Source organism: Phyllobates terribilis, unplaced genomic scaffold (genome assembly GCF_046119375.1).
Source record: "Phyllobates terribilis strain yellow unplaced genomic scaffold, ASM4611937v1 Scaffold_2__4_contigs__length_985480577, whole genome shotgun sequence".
Taxonomy (NCBI): Eukaryota; Metazoa; Chordata; class Amphibia; order Anura; family Dendrobatidae; genus Phyllobates; species Phyllobates terribilis.
This window is the reverse complement of record NW_027362762.1, coordinates 18526125-18542175: the sequence shown is the minus strand read 5'-3', so window position 1 is coordinate 18542175 and position 16051 is coordinate 18526125. Positions and strand designations below refer to the sequence as shown.

At 46.1% G+C, this 16051-nt stretch overlaps 1 protein-coding gene across 3 annotated transcripts in view; it reads right to left on the bottom strand.

Moving 5' to 3' along the window:
* The window catches only part of LOC141189462 (vitamin D3 hydroxylase-associated protein-like), a 79500-nt gene that overhangs the window by 24504 nt on the left and 38945 nt on the right, over positions 1 to 16051 (bottom strand). For all 3 annotated transcript variants that reach the window (XM_073661146.1, XM_073661148.1, XM_073661147.1), the window contains 5 exons: positions 13874 to 13998; positions 13453 to 13578; positions 9287 to 9381; positions 8911 to 9010; positions 8394 to 8437 (listed from right to left, as the gene is read on the bottom strand). In XM_073661146.1, coding sequence (XP_073517247.1) covers positions 8394 to 8437; positions 8911 to 9010; positions 9287 to 9381; positions 13453 to 13578; positions 13874 to 13998 — 490 coding nt within the window. The remainder of the gene's footprint in view (positions 1 to 8393; positions 8438 to 8910; positions 9011 to 9286; positions 9382 to 13452; positions 13579 to 13873; positions 13999 to 16051) is intronic.

Sequence of the window (16051 nt, the reverse complement as noted above, 5' to 3'; positions counted from 1 at the left end):
AGGACAGGAGTATGAGGATAGGAGTACCAGGATAGAACAGGACAGGAGTATGAGGATAGGAGTACCAGGATAGAACAGGACAGGAGTATCAGGATGGAACAGATGTGAGAGAATAGGAGTACTAGGATACAACAAGATGAGTGTATATTTATTTATATTTGGATAGAATGGGACAGGGGTATGAGGACAGGAGTTTCAGGATAGAACAGCACGAGTGTATAAGGGTAGAAAAGGATGGGTGCGTGAGGACAGAATATCAGGACAGAACAGGACGGGTGTATGAGGATAGGAGTACCAGGACAGAACAGGACAGGAGAATGAGCACAGGAGTACCAGGATAGAACAAGACATGAGTATGAGGATAGGAGTACCAGGATAGACCATGACAGGAGTATGAGGATAGAAGCACCAGGATAGACCATGACAGGAGTATGAGGATAGGAGTACCAGGATAGAACAAGACATGAGTATGAGGATAGGGGTACCAGGATAGACCATGACAGGAGTATGAGGATAGAAGTACCAGGATAGACCATGACAGAAGTATGAGGATAGGAGTACCAGGATGGAACAGGACGGGAGTATGAGGACAGGAGTACCAGGATAGAACAGGACTGGAAAATGAGGATAAGAGTACCAGGATAGAACAGGACAGGAGAATGAGGACAGGATTATGAGGATAGGAGTACCAGGATAGAACAGGACAGGAGAATAAGGATAGAACAGGACAGGAGTATGAGGATAGAAGTACCAGGATAGACCATGACAGGAGTATGAGGACAGGAGTACCAGAATAGAACAGGATAGGAGAATGAGGATAGGAGTACCAGGATAGAACAGGACAGGAGTATGAGGATAGGAGTACCAGGATAGAACAGGACAGGAGAATGAGGACAGGAGTACCAGGATAGAACAGGACAGGAGAATGAGGACAGGAGTACCAGAATAGAACAGGACAGGAGAATGAGGACAGGAGTACCAGGATAGACCATGACAGGAGTATGAGGATAGAAGTACCAGGATAGACCATGATAGGAGTATGAGGATAGGAGTACCAGGATAAAACAGGACAGGAGTATGAGGATAGGAGTACCAGGATAGAACAGGACAGGGGAATGAGCACAGGAGTACCAGGATAGAACAAGACATGAGTATGAGGATAGGAGTACCAGGATAGAACAGGACAGGAGAATGAGCACAGGAGTACCAGGATAGAACAGGACTGGAAAATGAGGATAGGAGTACCAGGATTGAACAGGGTGGGAGTACCAGCATAGACCATGACAGGAGTATGAGGATAGGGGTACCAGGATAGATCATGACAGAAGTATGAGGATAGGAGTACCAGGATCGAACAGGACAGGAGTATGAGGACAGGAGTACCAGGATAGAACAGGACAGGAGTATGAGGACAGGAGTACCAGGATAGAACAGGACAGGAGCAGGAGGATAGGAGTACCAGGATAGAACAGGACAGGAGTATGAGGATAGGAGTACCAGGATAGAACAGGAGGGGAGAATGAGGGTAGGAGTGCCAGGATAGACCATGACAGGAGTATGAAGACAGGAGTACCAGGATAGAACAGGACTGGAAAATGAGGATAGCAGTGCCAGGATTGAACAGGGTGGGAGTACCAGCATAGACCATGACAGGAGTATGAGGATAGGAGTACCAGGATCGAACAGAACAGGAGAATGAGGACAGGAGTACCAGAATAGAACAGGACAGGAGAATGAGGACAGGAGTACCAGGATAGAACAGGACAGGAGAATGAGGACAGGAGTACCAGGATAGAACAGGACATGAGTATGAGGATAGGAGTACCAGGATAGAACAGGACAGGAGTATGAGGATAGGAGTACCAGGATAGAACAGGACAGGAGAATGAGCACAGGAGTATCAGGATCGAACAGGACAGGAGAATGAGGACAGGAGTACCAGAATAGAACAGGACAGGAGAATGAGGACAGGAGTACCAGAATAGAACAGGACAGGAGGAGAATGAGGACAGGAGTACCTGGATAGAACAGGACAGGAGTATGAGGATAGGAGTACCAGAACAGAACAGGACAGGAGTATGAGGACAGGAGTACCAGGATAGACCATGACAGGAGTATGAGGATAGAAGTACCAGGATAGACCATGACAGGAGTATGAGGATAGAAGTACCAGGATAAAACAGGACAGGAGTATGAGGATAGAAGTACCAGAATAGACCATGACAGGAGTATGAGGATAGGAGTAGTAGGTCAGGACAGGAGTACGAGGATAGGAGTACCAGGATAGAACAGGACAGGAAAAAGAGGATAGGAGTACCAGGATAGAACAGGACAGGAGAAAGAGGATAGGAGTACCAGAATAGAACAGGACAGGAGAATGAGGACAGGTGTACCAGGATAGACCATGACAGGAGAATGAGGACAGGAGTACCAGGATAGAACAGGACGAGAGTATGAGGATAGGAGTGCCAGGATAGAACAGGACAGGAAAAAGAGGATAGGAGTACCAGGATAGAACAGGACAGGAGAAAGAGGATAGGAGTACCAGAATAGAACAGGACAGGAGAATGAGGACAGGTGTACCAGGATAGACCATGACAGGAGAATGAGGACAGGAGTACCAGGATAGAACAGGACGAGAGTATGAGGATAGGAGTGCCAGGATAGAACAGGACAGGAAAAAGAGGATAGGAGTACCAGGATAGAACAGGACAGGAGGAGTATGAGGACAGGAGTACCAGGATAGAACAGGACTGGAAAATGAGGATAGGAGTACCAGGATAGAACAGGACAGGAGAATGAGGACAGGAGTACCAGAATAGAACAGGACAGGACTATGAGGATAGGAGTACCAGGATAGAACAGGACAGGAGAATAAGGATAGAACAGGACAGGAGTATGAGGATAGAAGTACCAGGATAGACCATGACAGGAGTATGAGGATAGGAGTACCAGGATAGACCATGACAGGAGTATGAGGATAGGAGTACCAGGATAGACCATGACAGGAGTATGAGGATAGGAGTACCAGGATAGAACAGGACAGGAGAAAGAGGATAGGAGTACCAGAATAGAACAGGACAGGAGAATGAGGACAGGTGTACCAGGATAGACCATGACAAGAGTATGAGGATATAAGTACCAGGATAGACCATGACAGGAGTATGAGGACAGGAGTACCAGGATAGAACAGGACAGGAGTATGAGGACAGGAGTACCAGGATAGAACAGGACGAGAGTATGAGGATAGGAGTACCAGAATAGAACAGGACAGGAGAATGAGGACAGGAGTACCAGGATAGACCATGACAAGAGTATGAGGATATAAGTACCAGGATAGACCATGACAGGAGTATGAGGACAGGAGTACCAGGATAGAACAGGACAGGAGTATGAGGACAGGAGTACCAGGATAGAACAGGACAGGAGTATGAGGACAGGAGTACCAGGATAGAACAGGACGAGAGTATGAGGATAGGAGTACCAGAATAGAACAGGACAAGAGAATGAGGACAGGAGTACCAGGATAGACCATGACAAGAGTATGAGGATATAAGTACCAGGATAGACCATGACAGGAGTATGAGGACAGGAGTACCAGGATAGACCATGACAGGAGTATGAGGACAGGAGTACCAGGATAGAACAGGACAGGAGAATGAGGACAGGAGTACCAGGATAGACCATGACAAGAGTATGAGGATATAAGTACCAGGATAGACCATGACAGGAGTATGAGGATAGGAGTACCAGGATAAAACAGGACAGGAGTATGAGGATAGGAGTACCAGGATAGAAGAAGACATGAGTATGAGGATAGGAGTACCAGGATAGAACAGGACAGGATTATGAAGATAGGAGTACCAGGATAGAACAAGACAGGAGAATGAGGATAGGAATACCAGGATAGACCATGACAGGAGTATGAGGATAGGAGTACCAGGATAGACCATGACAGGAGTATGAGGATAGGAGTACCAGGATAGACCATGACAGGAGTATGAGGATAGGAGTACCAGGATAGAACAGGACAGGAGTATGAGGACAGGAGTACAAGGATAGAACAGGACTGGAAAATGAGGATAGGAGTACCAGGATAGAACAGGACAGGAGAATGAGGACAGGTACCAGGATAGACCATGACAGGAGTATGAGGACAGGAGTACCAGGATAGAACAGGACGAGAGTATGAGGATAGGAGTACCAGAATAGAACAGGACAGGAGAATGAGGATAGGAGTACCAGGATAGACCATGACAGGAGTATGAGGACAGGAGTACCAGGATAGAACAGGACAGGAGAATGAGGACAGGAGTACCAGGATAGACCATGACAAGAGTATGAGGATTTAAGTACCAGGTTAGACCATGACAGGAGTATGAGGATAGGAGTACCAGGATAGAACAGGACAGGAGAATGAGGATAGGAGTACCAGGATAGAACAGGACAGGAAAATGAGGATAGGAGTGCCAGGATAGAACAGGACTGGAAAATGAGGATAGGAGTACTAGGATAGAACAGGACAGGAGAATGAGGACAGGAGTACCAGAATAGAACAGGACAGGAGTATGAGGATAGGAGTACCAGGATAAAACAGGACAGGTGTATGAGGATAGGAGTACCAGGATAAAACAGGACAGGTGTATGAGGATAGGAATACCAGGATAGAACAGGACGGGAGAATGAGGATAGGAGTACTAGGATAGAACAGGACAGGAGAATGAGTACAGGAGTACCAGGATAGAACAAGACATGAGTATGAGGATAGGAGTACCAGGATAGAACAGGACAGGAGAATGAGGATAGGAGTACCAGGATAGAACAGGACAGGAGTATGAGGACAGGAGTACCAGGATAGAACAGGACTGGAAAATGAGGATAGGAGTGCTAGGATGGAACAGGGTGGGAGTACCAGCATAGACCATGACAGGAGTGTGAGGATAGAATTACCAGGATAGAACAGGACGGGAGTATAAGGATAGGAGTACCAGGATAGAACAGGACAGGATTATGAGGATAGGAGTACCAGGATAGAACAAGACAGGAGAATGAGGATAGGAGCACCAGGATAGACCATGACAGGAGTATGAGGATAGGAGTACTAGGATAGAACAGGACAGGAGAATAAGGATAGAACAGGACAGGAGTATGAGGATAGAAGTACCAGGATAGACCATGACAGGAGTATGAGGATAGGAGTACCAGGATAGACCATGACAGGAGTATGAGGATAGGAGTACCAGGATAGACCATGACAGGAGTATGAGGATATGAGTACCAGGATAGAACAGGACAGGAGTATGAGGACAGGAGTACAAGGATAGAACAGGACTGGAAAATGAGGATAGGAGTACCAGGATAGAACAGGACAGGAGAAAGAGGATAGGAGTACCAGAATAGAACAGGACAGGAGAATGAGGACAGGTACCAGGATAGACCATGACAGGAGTATGAGGACAGGAATACCAGGATAGAACAGGACGAGAGTATGAGGATAGGAGTACCAGAATAGAACAGGACAGGAGAATGAGGACAGGAGTACCAGGATAGAACAGGACAGGAGTATGAGGATAGGAGTACCAGGATAGAACAGGACAGGAGAATGAGGATAGGAGTATCAGGATAGAACAGGACAGGAGGAGTATGAGGACAGGAGTACCAGGATAGAACAGGACAGGAGAATGAGGATAGGAGTACCAGGATAGAACAGGACTGGAAAATGAGGATAGGAGTGCCAGGATAGAACAGGACTGGAAAATGAGGATAGGAGTACTAGGATAGAACAGGACAGGAGAATGAGGACAGGAGTACCAGAATAGAACAGGACAGGAGTATGAGGATAGGAGTACCAGGATAAAACAGGACAGGTGTATGAGGATAGGAGTACCAGGATAGAACAGGACAGGAGTATGAGGATAGGAGTACCAGGATAAAACAGGACTGATGTATGAGGACAGGAGTACCAGGATAGAACAGGACAGGAGTATGAGGATAGGAGTACCAGGAAAGAACAGGACAGGAGTATCAGGATGGAACAGATGTGAGAGAATAGGAGTACTGGGATACAACAAGATGAGTGTATATTTATTTATATTTGGATAGAATGGGACAGGGGTATGAGGACAGGAGTTTCAGGATAGAACAGCACGAGTGTATAAGGGTAGAAAAGGATGGGTGCGTGAGGACAGAATATCAGGACAGAACAGGACGGGTGTATGAGGATAGGAGTACCAGGACAGAACAGGACGGGTGTATGAGGATAGGAGTACCAGGACAGAACAGGACGGGTGTATGAGGATAGGAGTACCAGGACAGAACAGGATGGGTGTATGAGGCCATGATTATCAGGATAGCACAGCATGGGAATATGAAAACAGGACTGGATGGGTGTGTATGGACAGGAGTACCAGGACAGAACAAGATGGGTGAGAACTGAAGTACCAGGACAGAACAGAACATGTGTATGAGGGCAGGAATATCAGGATAGAACAGGACGAGTGTGTGAGAAGAAGAGTATTAGGATAGAACAGCACGGATATATGTGGACAGAACAGGACGGGTGCATGTGGACAGAACAGGACGGGTGCATGTGGACAGAACAGGACGGGTGCATGTGGACAGAACAGGACGGGTGCATGTGGACAGAACAGGACGGGTGCATGTGGACAGAACAGGACGGGTGCATGTGGACAGAACAGGACGGGTGCATGTGGACAGAACAGGACGGGTGCATGTGGACAGAACAGGACGGGTGCATGTGGACAGAACAGGACGGGTGCATGTGGACAAAACAGGACGGGTGCATGTGGACAGAACAGGACGGGTGCATGTGGACAGAACAGGACGGGTGCATGTGGACAGAACAGGACGGGTGCATGTGGACAGAACAGGACGGGTGCATGTGGACAGAACAGGACGGGTGCATGTGGACAGAACAGGACGGGTGCATGTGGACAGAACAGGACGGGTGCATGTGGACAGAACAGGACGGGTGCATGTGGACAGAACAGGACGGGTGCATGTGGACAGAACAGGACGGGTGCATGTGGACAGAACAGGACGGGTGCATGTGGACAGAACAGGACGGGTGCATGTGGACAGAACAGGACGGGTGCATGTGGACAGAACAGGACGGGTGCATGTGGACAGAACAGGACGGGTGCATGTGGACAGAACAGGACGGGTGCATGTGGACAGAACAGGACGGGTGCATGTGGACAGAACAGGACGGGTGCATGTGGACAGAACAGGACGGGTGCATGTGGACAGAACAGGACGGGTGCATGTGGACAGAACAGGACGGGTGCATGTGGACAGAACAGGACGGGTGCATGTGGACAGAACAGGACGGGTGCATGTGGACAGAACAGGACGGGTGCATGTGGACAGAACAGGACGGGTGCATGTGGACAGAACAGGACGGGTGCATGTGGACAGAACAGGACGGGTGCATGTGGACAGAACAGGACGGGTGCATGTGGACAGAACAGGACGGGTGCATGTGGACAGAACAGGACGGGTGCATGTGGACAGAACAGGACGGGTGCATGTGGACAGAACAGGACGGGTGCATGTGGACAGAACAGGACGGGTGCATGTGGACAGAACAGGACGGGTGCATGTGGACAGAACAGGACGGGTGCATGTGGACAGAACAGGACGGGTGCATGTGGACAGAACAGGACGGGTGCATGTGGACAGAACAGGACGGGTGCATGTGGACAGAACAGGACGGGTGCATGTGGACAGAACAGGACGGGTGCATGTGGACAGAACAGGACGGGTGCATGTGGACAGAACAGGACGGGTGCATGTGGACAGAACAGGACGGGTGCATGTGGACAGAACAGGACGGGTGCATGTGGACAGAACAGGACGGGTGCATGTGGACAGAACAGGACGGGTGCATGTGGACAGAACAGGACGAGTGCATGTGGACAGAACAGGACGGGTGCATGTGGACAGAACAGGACGGGTGCATGTGGACAGAACAGGACGGGTGCATGTGGACAGAACAGGACGGGTGCATGTGGACAGAACAGGACGGGTGCATGTGGACAGAACAGGACGGGTGCATGTGGACAGAACAGGACGGGTGCATGTGGACAGAACAGGACGGGTGCATGTGGACAGAACAGGACGGGTGCATGTGGATAGAAGAGGACGGGTGCATAAGACCATGATTAACAGGACAGAACAGGATGGTTGTATGAGGACAGAACAGGACGGATGTGTGAGGACAAGAGTATTAGGATAGAACAGCACGGGTATATGAGGATAGAAGTACGAGGACAGAATAGAATGGGTATATAAGACCATGATTATCAGGACAGAACAGGACGGGTGAGTGAGAATGGGACACCATACAATGGATGTGTGAGGACGGGTCTCACCTTGCTCCACACAATGAGTTTAAGCTTCTGGAAATTCTGGGAAACTGAGAAGAAAAGAAAGTAATTGATTTACAGGAAAATCTTTGATGTGACACTAAACAGAGAAAACCAGGCGTCTCCACAGTGATGGAAACTGAAAACCGAACCTACAACTAAACCTGTTCTTCGCTGTATGATCCCTTTAATAATGGAGCCGGACACCAGGGATTCTCTATGTTTTTATGTTATTTGGGGTTTTGGTTTTCGCAGATTGTTCCAGTATTTTCAGCTACATCGGTGTCACGATTTATTACAGAATTACTTGTGTGATTTCCGTGACAGTAGAGGTTTTATTTCACCTCCAAACCTGTGCTCTTTTCTTACATTTTGTTGAAGAAGCATTCGTTTCCGTGGTCGGGTCAGGAGACGTGGACCATCATCTGTCTGTTCTAGAACCGTCATAGTGTTTTTCGTGACGATAATACAGGAACATTTCCACTTTTTGTGGACGGCGCCATCAGCAGTTGCATCTACTTACAACAGGGCGAAGAACGAATGCGAGGAACTTCTTTATTGCACCGGACATTTTGTAGAGAAGAAAAGACTCCTTCAGATTGGGGTCCACAAAGTTGTTGTCACTGACGGGGATAGAAGAGGCGGAGAGGTTATGTGCCCCACCCATATACACACAGGCGACGTCCGTAGATTTGTTCCACCATCCTCCACCTTCTCTGCATATTTCAGGTCACATAATTGTCACCCATCACATCAACCTCTAGTGATAAAATGTCAGCTGCCTTCCAAGAAGAAGACCCCTGCCTACACGTATTATTGTATCTACACAAGCACTGGAGCCTGAACCTGTGTGCAGTAAGTATGTGAACCCCAGCATAAGATATTTGCAATACACGTACAACTTGTCCACTAGTGTTCTTCCTCCATCTGAAACAAGAGCTTTCAAAAACATCTGAAACGCGTCGTCCACCCGTGGAGGCTGGAAAGGGATGAGCTGAGGACAAAAAAGAAGTGTAAAAAAGCCGAATGAAGATGAGGACTTACACAGATCATACACTGACGAGTAAAAGGGTAACAATGTTTTGAACTTTTGACTTTCAGGCTCCAGATCTCACTATCCACTACGGCTTTGAACGTGAGACTACCATCATTTTATAGACAATCATCTTGGCTATCTCATACATAAATTAGCCTTACAACTATTTGGCATATGATTAGTTATGCAGATTCTTGTCATGTTCACTGCATTGTTACTGTTTTACTCCTGAAAATCTAAAATTTTAAATTTTTTCTTATTTTGTTAGTATTTTGTAAATCCATCTTTGGTTTTCACCACTGCCTGAATCCTTCTGGGCATGCTCTCAATCTGATTCAAGCATGGCTCGACCGACATCTGACCCCAGGTCTCTTCTACATGTTCCCAAACTTGGTGCATACTGGTCGACTCACTTGGCTATGTATACAGGTTTTTCTTCACCTCTTCCCACAAGTGTTGGATTGGGTTGAGGTCTGGGGACTATCTACTTCATTGTTATGGAACCATTTCTTCGGCAATCTCGTCGTATGCTTCGGGTCATTGTCCTGCTGGAACACTATGTCGTCCTTTTCATACTCCTAGTACTCGAGGGTACGAAGTAACTAGTCTTGTAGGATACTCACATATAAGCTCAGCATTGAGACCACCATCGATCCTGGTAAAGTATCCAACGCCTTTGGCTGCAGAACAACCCAATATCATCAGGCTTCTTCCACCGAACTTGACAGTTCCTTCAATTTCTCTATCTGTTAGCTCCTTTTTCCCTTGTTTCTTCCAGACCCATTTGCACCCATCAGAGCCTCGTCTATTGACTTTTGTCTCATCACTCCAAGTCACCTGTTTCCAATCTTCAACCATCCACTTTTTGTACTTTTTTTCCAAACTCGAGCGGATGCTTCTTATGACTATATTGAAGTCGAGCCTTCTTCATCTTTTTTGGGGCCTCCATTCCAGCCTTGTGTAACGTGTGTCGCATGGTGCTCACATGGACGTCTATGATCTTACTATTACGAAGCATACGAGCCTCCTCCGCTGCCGTGTTTGTCGCTCCAGAACTGATAGACCTTGTGACGAGCCGACTTGTTGAGTCCGATATCTTGCCTGGACGTCCACCTCTTGGCTTTTGAATGAATGGATGGATGGACTTCTTTTCATATTCTTCCAGCTGTCATGACCTCACATGATTCAGTTTGGCAATTTTCTTGGCCGAGAGACCGCTATCGATGAGCTGGATGATGGTTCTTCTCTTTTCTTGGGAAATCTTCTTCATGGCGGCTCCTCAATTCAAACCAGTGACCTCTCACTTGGGAATCAACCTTATTAGACACTGAGCTATTAGGAAATGTGAGAACAGGTTGCAGTTTGCAGTATAAAAGGAAGAAAAAGATTTTTCCACCTCCAGGAGCAAAACAGTAGAAATGCAGAGACAGGACGAGAATCTGCAGAATTAATCATATGCTGAATAGCTGCAAGTCACATTTATGTATGAGATAGGCAAGATGATTGTCGATAAAATGATGGAAGTCTCATGGTCGAAGCAGTAGTGGATGGTGAGATATGGAGCCTTTTGCTCACCCGTGTAAATAGACATGATCTTTGTGCCAGCAGGTGCCTGATAGGTGGAGAGCCCCCCATATCTGTATATGACCCGTGGCCTCCACCAAACTAAAGCGCTGGAGCTTCTAGAATATTCCTGAATGGAGAATGTTACAGCCCACAATTAAAGGAAATCAATGCGATAAAATCACTCCAGGCTCCAAAGCAGTCTTTGACACCCCCAGGAATATTTATCAGTAGATAAGAAATGGAGGCAGCGTTGGTAGAATAGAAATGTATCGTAATCCAAATGCAATTTTTATTTAAGTTACTCACTTATATAGCACCATTAATTCCTCAGCACCTTAAACTCTATTGTCTATAGCCAAGCCATCAATCCGATATGTTCCAACCTGATGGATAGAGACAAACACCTTCATGGCCTCAGAAAGACCTTTATGAATCAGGGCTACCATCCAAGAACAATTAAGAACCAGATTACAAGAGCCACCAGAATATCAAGGAATCATCTCCTACATTACAAAACCAAACAAGAAAACAACCGGGTGCCTCTAGTAGTCACCTACGATCCAAATCTGGAGGCGCTAAGAAGAGCTGCACGGAAACTACAACCCTTTCTACAAAAAGATGCCCGATTACAAACCATATTTCCAGACCCCCACTTCTGTGTTTCAGGCAGCCCCCAAATCCAGGAAGCATCATTGTCAGAAGCTCCCTGTCATCTCCACCAGCTACAGGTACCTTTCCCTGCAACCAGAAAAAGTGTAAAACCTGTCCATTTATGATGACCACGGACGAGATGAAGATTCCCAAATCACATCAGGACCACAAGATCCCAGGTACTTTCAGCCGTATCACATCTAATGTAGTGTACTTAATTGTACGTACCAAATGTCAAGCTGGGGGTCTGTATGTAGGTGAGACAGGGCAAAAACTTAGAACAAGTATCAATTCTCATTACCACACAGTAAAAGAGAAAAGAATAGATCTACTTGTGGCTAAACATTTTTGTAACCCTGATCCACAGCATCATGGACATGAAATTACTGGTATTAGAAAGGTAACTTCAAATCCCAGAGAGACAGAAAAATTTGAGAATAGAAACTCATGGTAACCTTTGACACACTCAGTGCAGGAATGAATGTGTCACATGGTTTTATGTCATTCTACATCAACTAAGGAATGTGCTCCTCAGACCTGTGGGGGCATCACAGCCATAGACCAGACCTTAATCACAGCACAATAAAACTTTCACACTCCTTACCTATGGACTGCTCCAATATTTACAGCCACAACTCTTTCTCTTCCCTCCCATACTTATAGCTCTGCTTTACATCACTTGTCTCATCTATTGCATTATTCTTGTGCCCTGCTGTGTATAAATATGTGAGTCTTCAGATTCTGTGTTATAGTGTGCCTGATGAAGAGGCCTGAGTAGTCTCAAAAGCTTGCAATTTGTTACCATCTTTTCAGTTAGCCATTAAAAGGTATCAACCACTGAGGACTCTCAAATCTTAATATTTTTCTATCTACTGGCTAACACGGTACAAAGATATATCTTTTTCCTGTATCAGCACTTTACATACATTATCATCACATTCCCCACTGGGGCTCACAATCTACATTCCCTATCAGTCTTTGGAGTCTGCGGGGAAACGGGAGAAGCCCGAACGAAACCCACGAAAACTCAGGGAGAAGATGCAAACTCCTTGTAGATGTTGACTTTGGTGGGATTTGATCTGATGACATCAGCAATGTGAGGCAACAAAGTTAACCACTGAGCCACTGTGCAATGCAATGTTTCAGCCACCAGATGCTCAAGAAATGCTAAGATCTAATCCAAATACACTGTGATATCTCGTCTAGGTCTCAGCCGTTCTCGAGTCTCTTGTAGTTGAAACGTTTCGTTGCATTTGGATTACATACATACATCAGTTTCGCACCCAGGTTGGAGCTCTGTTTCCGTATCTTCTCTAATGTTGCACCCCGCAGTCTACGTGGATCACCCGCTAGCTGCTCTGTATACAAAGCAGATTTCCCTATTCTTCATGTTCTATCCAGCTGATGGGGACTGGACTGTGATCTCGCCACCCCTTTGAAGCTTTGTCTTTCTGGCCTTGAGTTCTCCTGCAGACGGCACTAAGTCTTCCTCCATGGTTTTCTACTCTACCCTCACACTCCTCAGAGAAGTCTCCACACCATGACCTGGATTATACCAATTATGAACAATGATGAGAAGGCCAGGGGATGCGCAGTGAGGTACAACTGTACTTCCATGCCCCGAATAGCTCTTCTCACCAGGTGATATCTGGGTGACTACTTATGAATGATTTCCTAAACCAAGTGTTTACTCCAGTGGAAATCATGGCAAGAAGCGTCATAGTAATGGGGACCAGCTCTGCATTCAGCAATACAAAAGAATGTCCAAGCGTGAACACAAATCTGGACCATGAAAGACCCATGTGCCCTCACCTGGTGCCCAGCCTCCTCCAGAAGCTGCTTGGCCTCCAGTAGAACCCGTCTCATACCAGGATTAGTCTGGAAATATCCATCCTCTGTATAGTATCCAATGCGGAGGGGAGTGGTGGAGGAAAACGTCTGCAAAACATGGAGGAAGATCAGGAAATGCCCAAGTCAGGGCAAAATAACGTTATTTTTTGGACCAATTTCCCCATTCATCCAGAAGAAGTTGGGGAAGTGGTCCTGGTGTTGTCTTAAGAAGAGGATCCCAAGAGATAATGGGGCTTCTGTAGAATACTGGGGGTCAGTATTCTACAGAAGCCCCATTATCTCTTAGGATCCTCTTCTTAAGACAACACCAGGACCACTTTCCCAACTGCTTCTCTTACTTCCTATGGACACTTGCATACATCACATCGTTATGTCTCATTACCTTCTCATTAAAATAAATTGGGGGAACATATGGGTCCAGCTGAAACAGCTCATCACACCATAAAGCCTTCATGGTGAAGACCAGACTGTCCACGTCTCTTGCCATCGGCCCAATGCAGAATGGCACTGAAATGAAAGACGTAAAAATCGTCAGTCCTGTCACAAGATGCCCAATAGACATGCCTCAAGTGTCGCCTCCTCCTGCCTCTGAAATAACTGACTGAGAAGTCTCTGCGACTCCCATAGTGTGTGAACTAAACATCTCACAAAATGGATGTATGTATGGGTGAGATGTCTCAGACCAGGGGTGGACATATTCTGCAATCTGTGCAGCCGCATAGAGACACAAGACTTAAGGCGGCCACTATTGCCTCCAAAGCTGGTGGAATTGGGCATTATGATGAACTTCTGTACTGGAAAGGGACCATATATAGTTATTGCACAGGGACCTCTTCTGTCTGTGTCCTCTACTGTCTTCGACTCCCATGGTGGATACACGTCTTCCTAACTTTTATGATGGATGGATGGAAGGTTGAGACATCTCTTCCATGGTGGCGATTGGACATCACCCTTCAGGGTTGTGGATAGCAGCGGATCTGTGAGCCCCTTCTCCTACAGTCAGCGCTGAGGCTCGAGCTACACGGTAACATATGGGGCGACACCGAAATTGCAGTGACACATTGTAACATCGGATGTAATCACTTTTTACGGTGTCGCATTGCGACTTGCAACTATTTCCAAATGTTTTGGATTTTTTTGTGAATTAAGTCAATTAAAGGGTTTGCCAACCTTTCAGATCAATTTTATTTCTTTACTTAATAAATGCATGTATTTTGGGCTAAAAAAAAAAATATTTTTTCAATAGGGTTTCATTAAAGTTTTCGCATCATTTGCCGTCTACAGCCGCCGTGTTGCACTGTCAATTCCTGGCTGTAGAATGAGAATCTGTCAGTAGGCCGACGATAATCATGTAATGTAAAATTATTAAAAAAAAAACAAAAAAACATTTTTTACAAAGCATAATTTTCAACCCAAGATACATGCATTTTAGTAAAAAAAACAAAAACATCCAACCCCAAAAGGTGGACAACCCCTTTAAATTTGTAAACCTGCCCTTTCACGGTCCTGTATGGAGATTAGACCTGTGACCCACATAATCTGTGAACCAGTTTCAGCGTGACTCAATCTAAAAAAATAGAAACATTAAGCAATCGACTTGGAATAAGACCTGGTCACAGGTGCTAGACCAGCCCAGGGAGGGAAATTACTGCCAACCCTGTAGGGTTCCTGGGGCAGAAGTGTGGAGAGTATACAGAAAATGGTGTGGCTGAGGGGAACATCCAGAGAAAATGGATCCAGGGGAAGGAAATAGCTCATCAAGGAAAGGGAGGAGGGGAGATTGTGAAGAATTGTTCTAATGAAAGGGATTAGGATAATGTGTAGAATCGTTCTGATAAAAGGATCAGAGTAGGTTGTGAAGAATCATTGTGATAAAGTGGGTGATAGGAAGATGGGAAGAATCGTTTTCATGAAAGGATCAGAGTAGGTTGTGAAGTATCATTGTAGTAATATGGGTGATAGGAAGATGGAAAGAATCGTTTTCATGAAAGGATCAAAGTAGGTTGTGAAAAACACTTGTTATGAAAGGATCAGTGGAGGATGTGAAGAACTGTTCTCATGAAAGGGGTAAGAGAACGATGTGAAGAAGCGATTTGGTGCAAGGGGTAAGAAGAGGATGTGAAACATTGCTCTGATAAAAAGGGACAAATAAGATATGACTAATGTCATGGCTCTGTTTCGGGATTTGATTCGGTGACCTTTTGCTGTGTGGTCCTTTTCCATCTCTGCTGAGCTACAGTCCTTTTCCATCTCTGTCCACATGCTGATGGTTTCTTTTTGTCTTGGTTTTCCTTTTCTTGGTTGGTTTCTCTCCATGTGATTTCCATTTTCCCTTTGGCTCTGTCCTATCACATTTTTGGATGGCTTTATATGTTCACCTTTCACTTACCTCACTTGCTGGCTATACGTCAATATAGATTAGTGTTTGGAGTTCCAGCTCCTCAGCTAGGTGTTTGCCTTGTTCAGTAAGCCCCATTGGTTTTTCCTGTTGCGGATTTGTGAGTTTTCCTTCTCCACATTTGGGGATCTGGGAGGTTTCACTTATTCTGTTTGTTTTTTG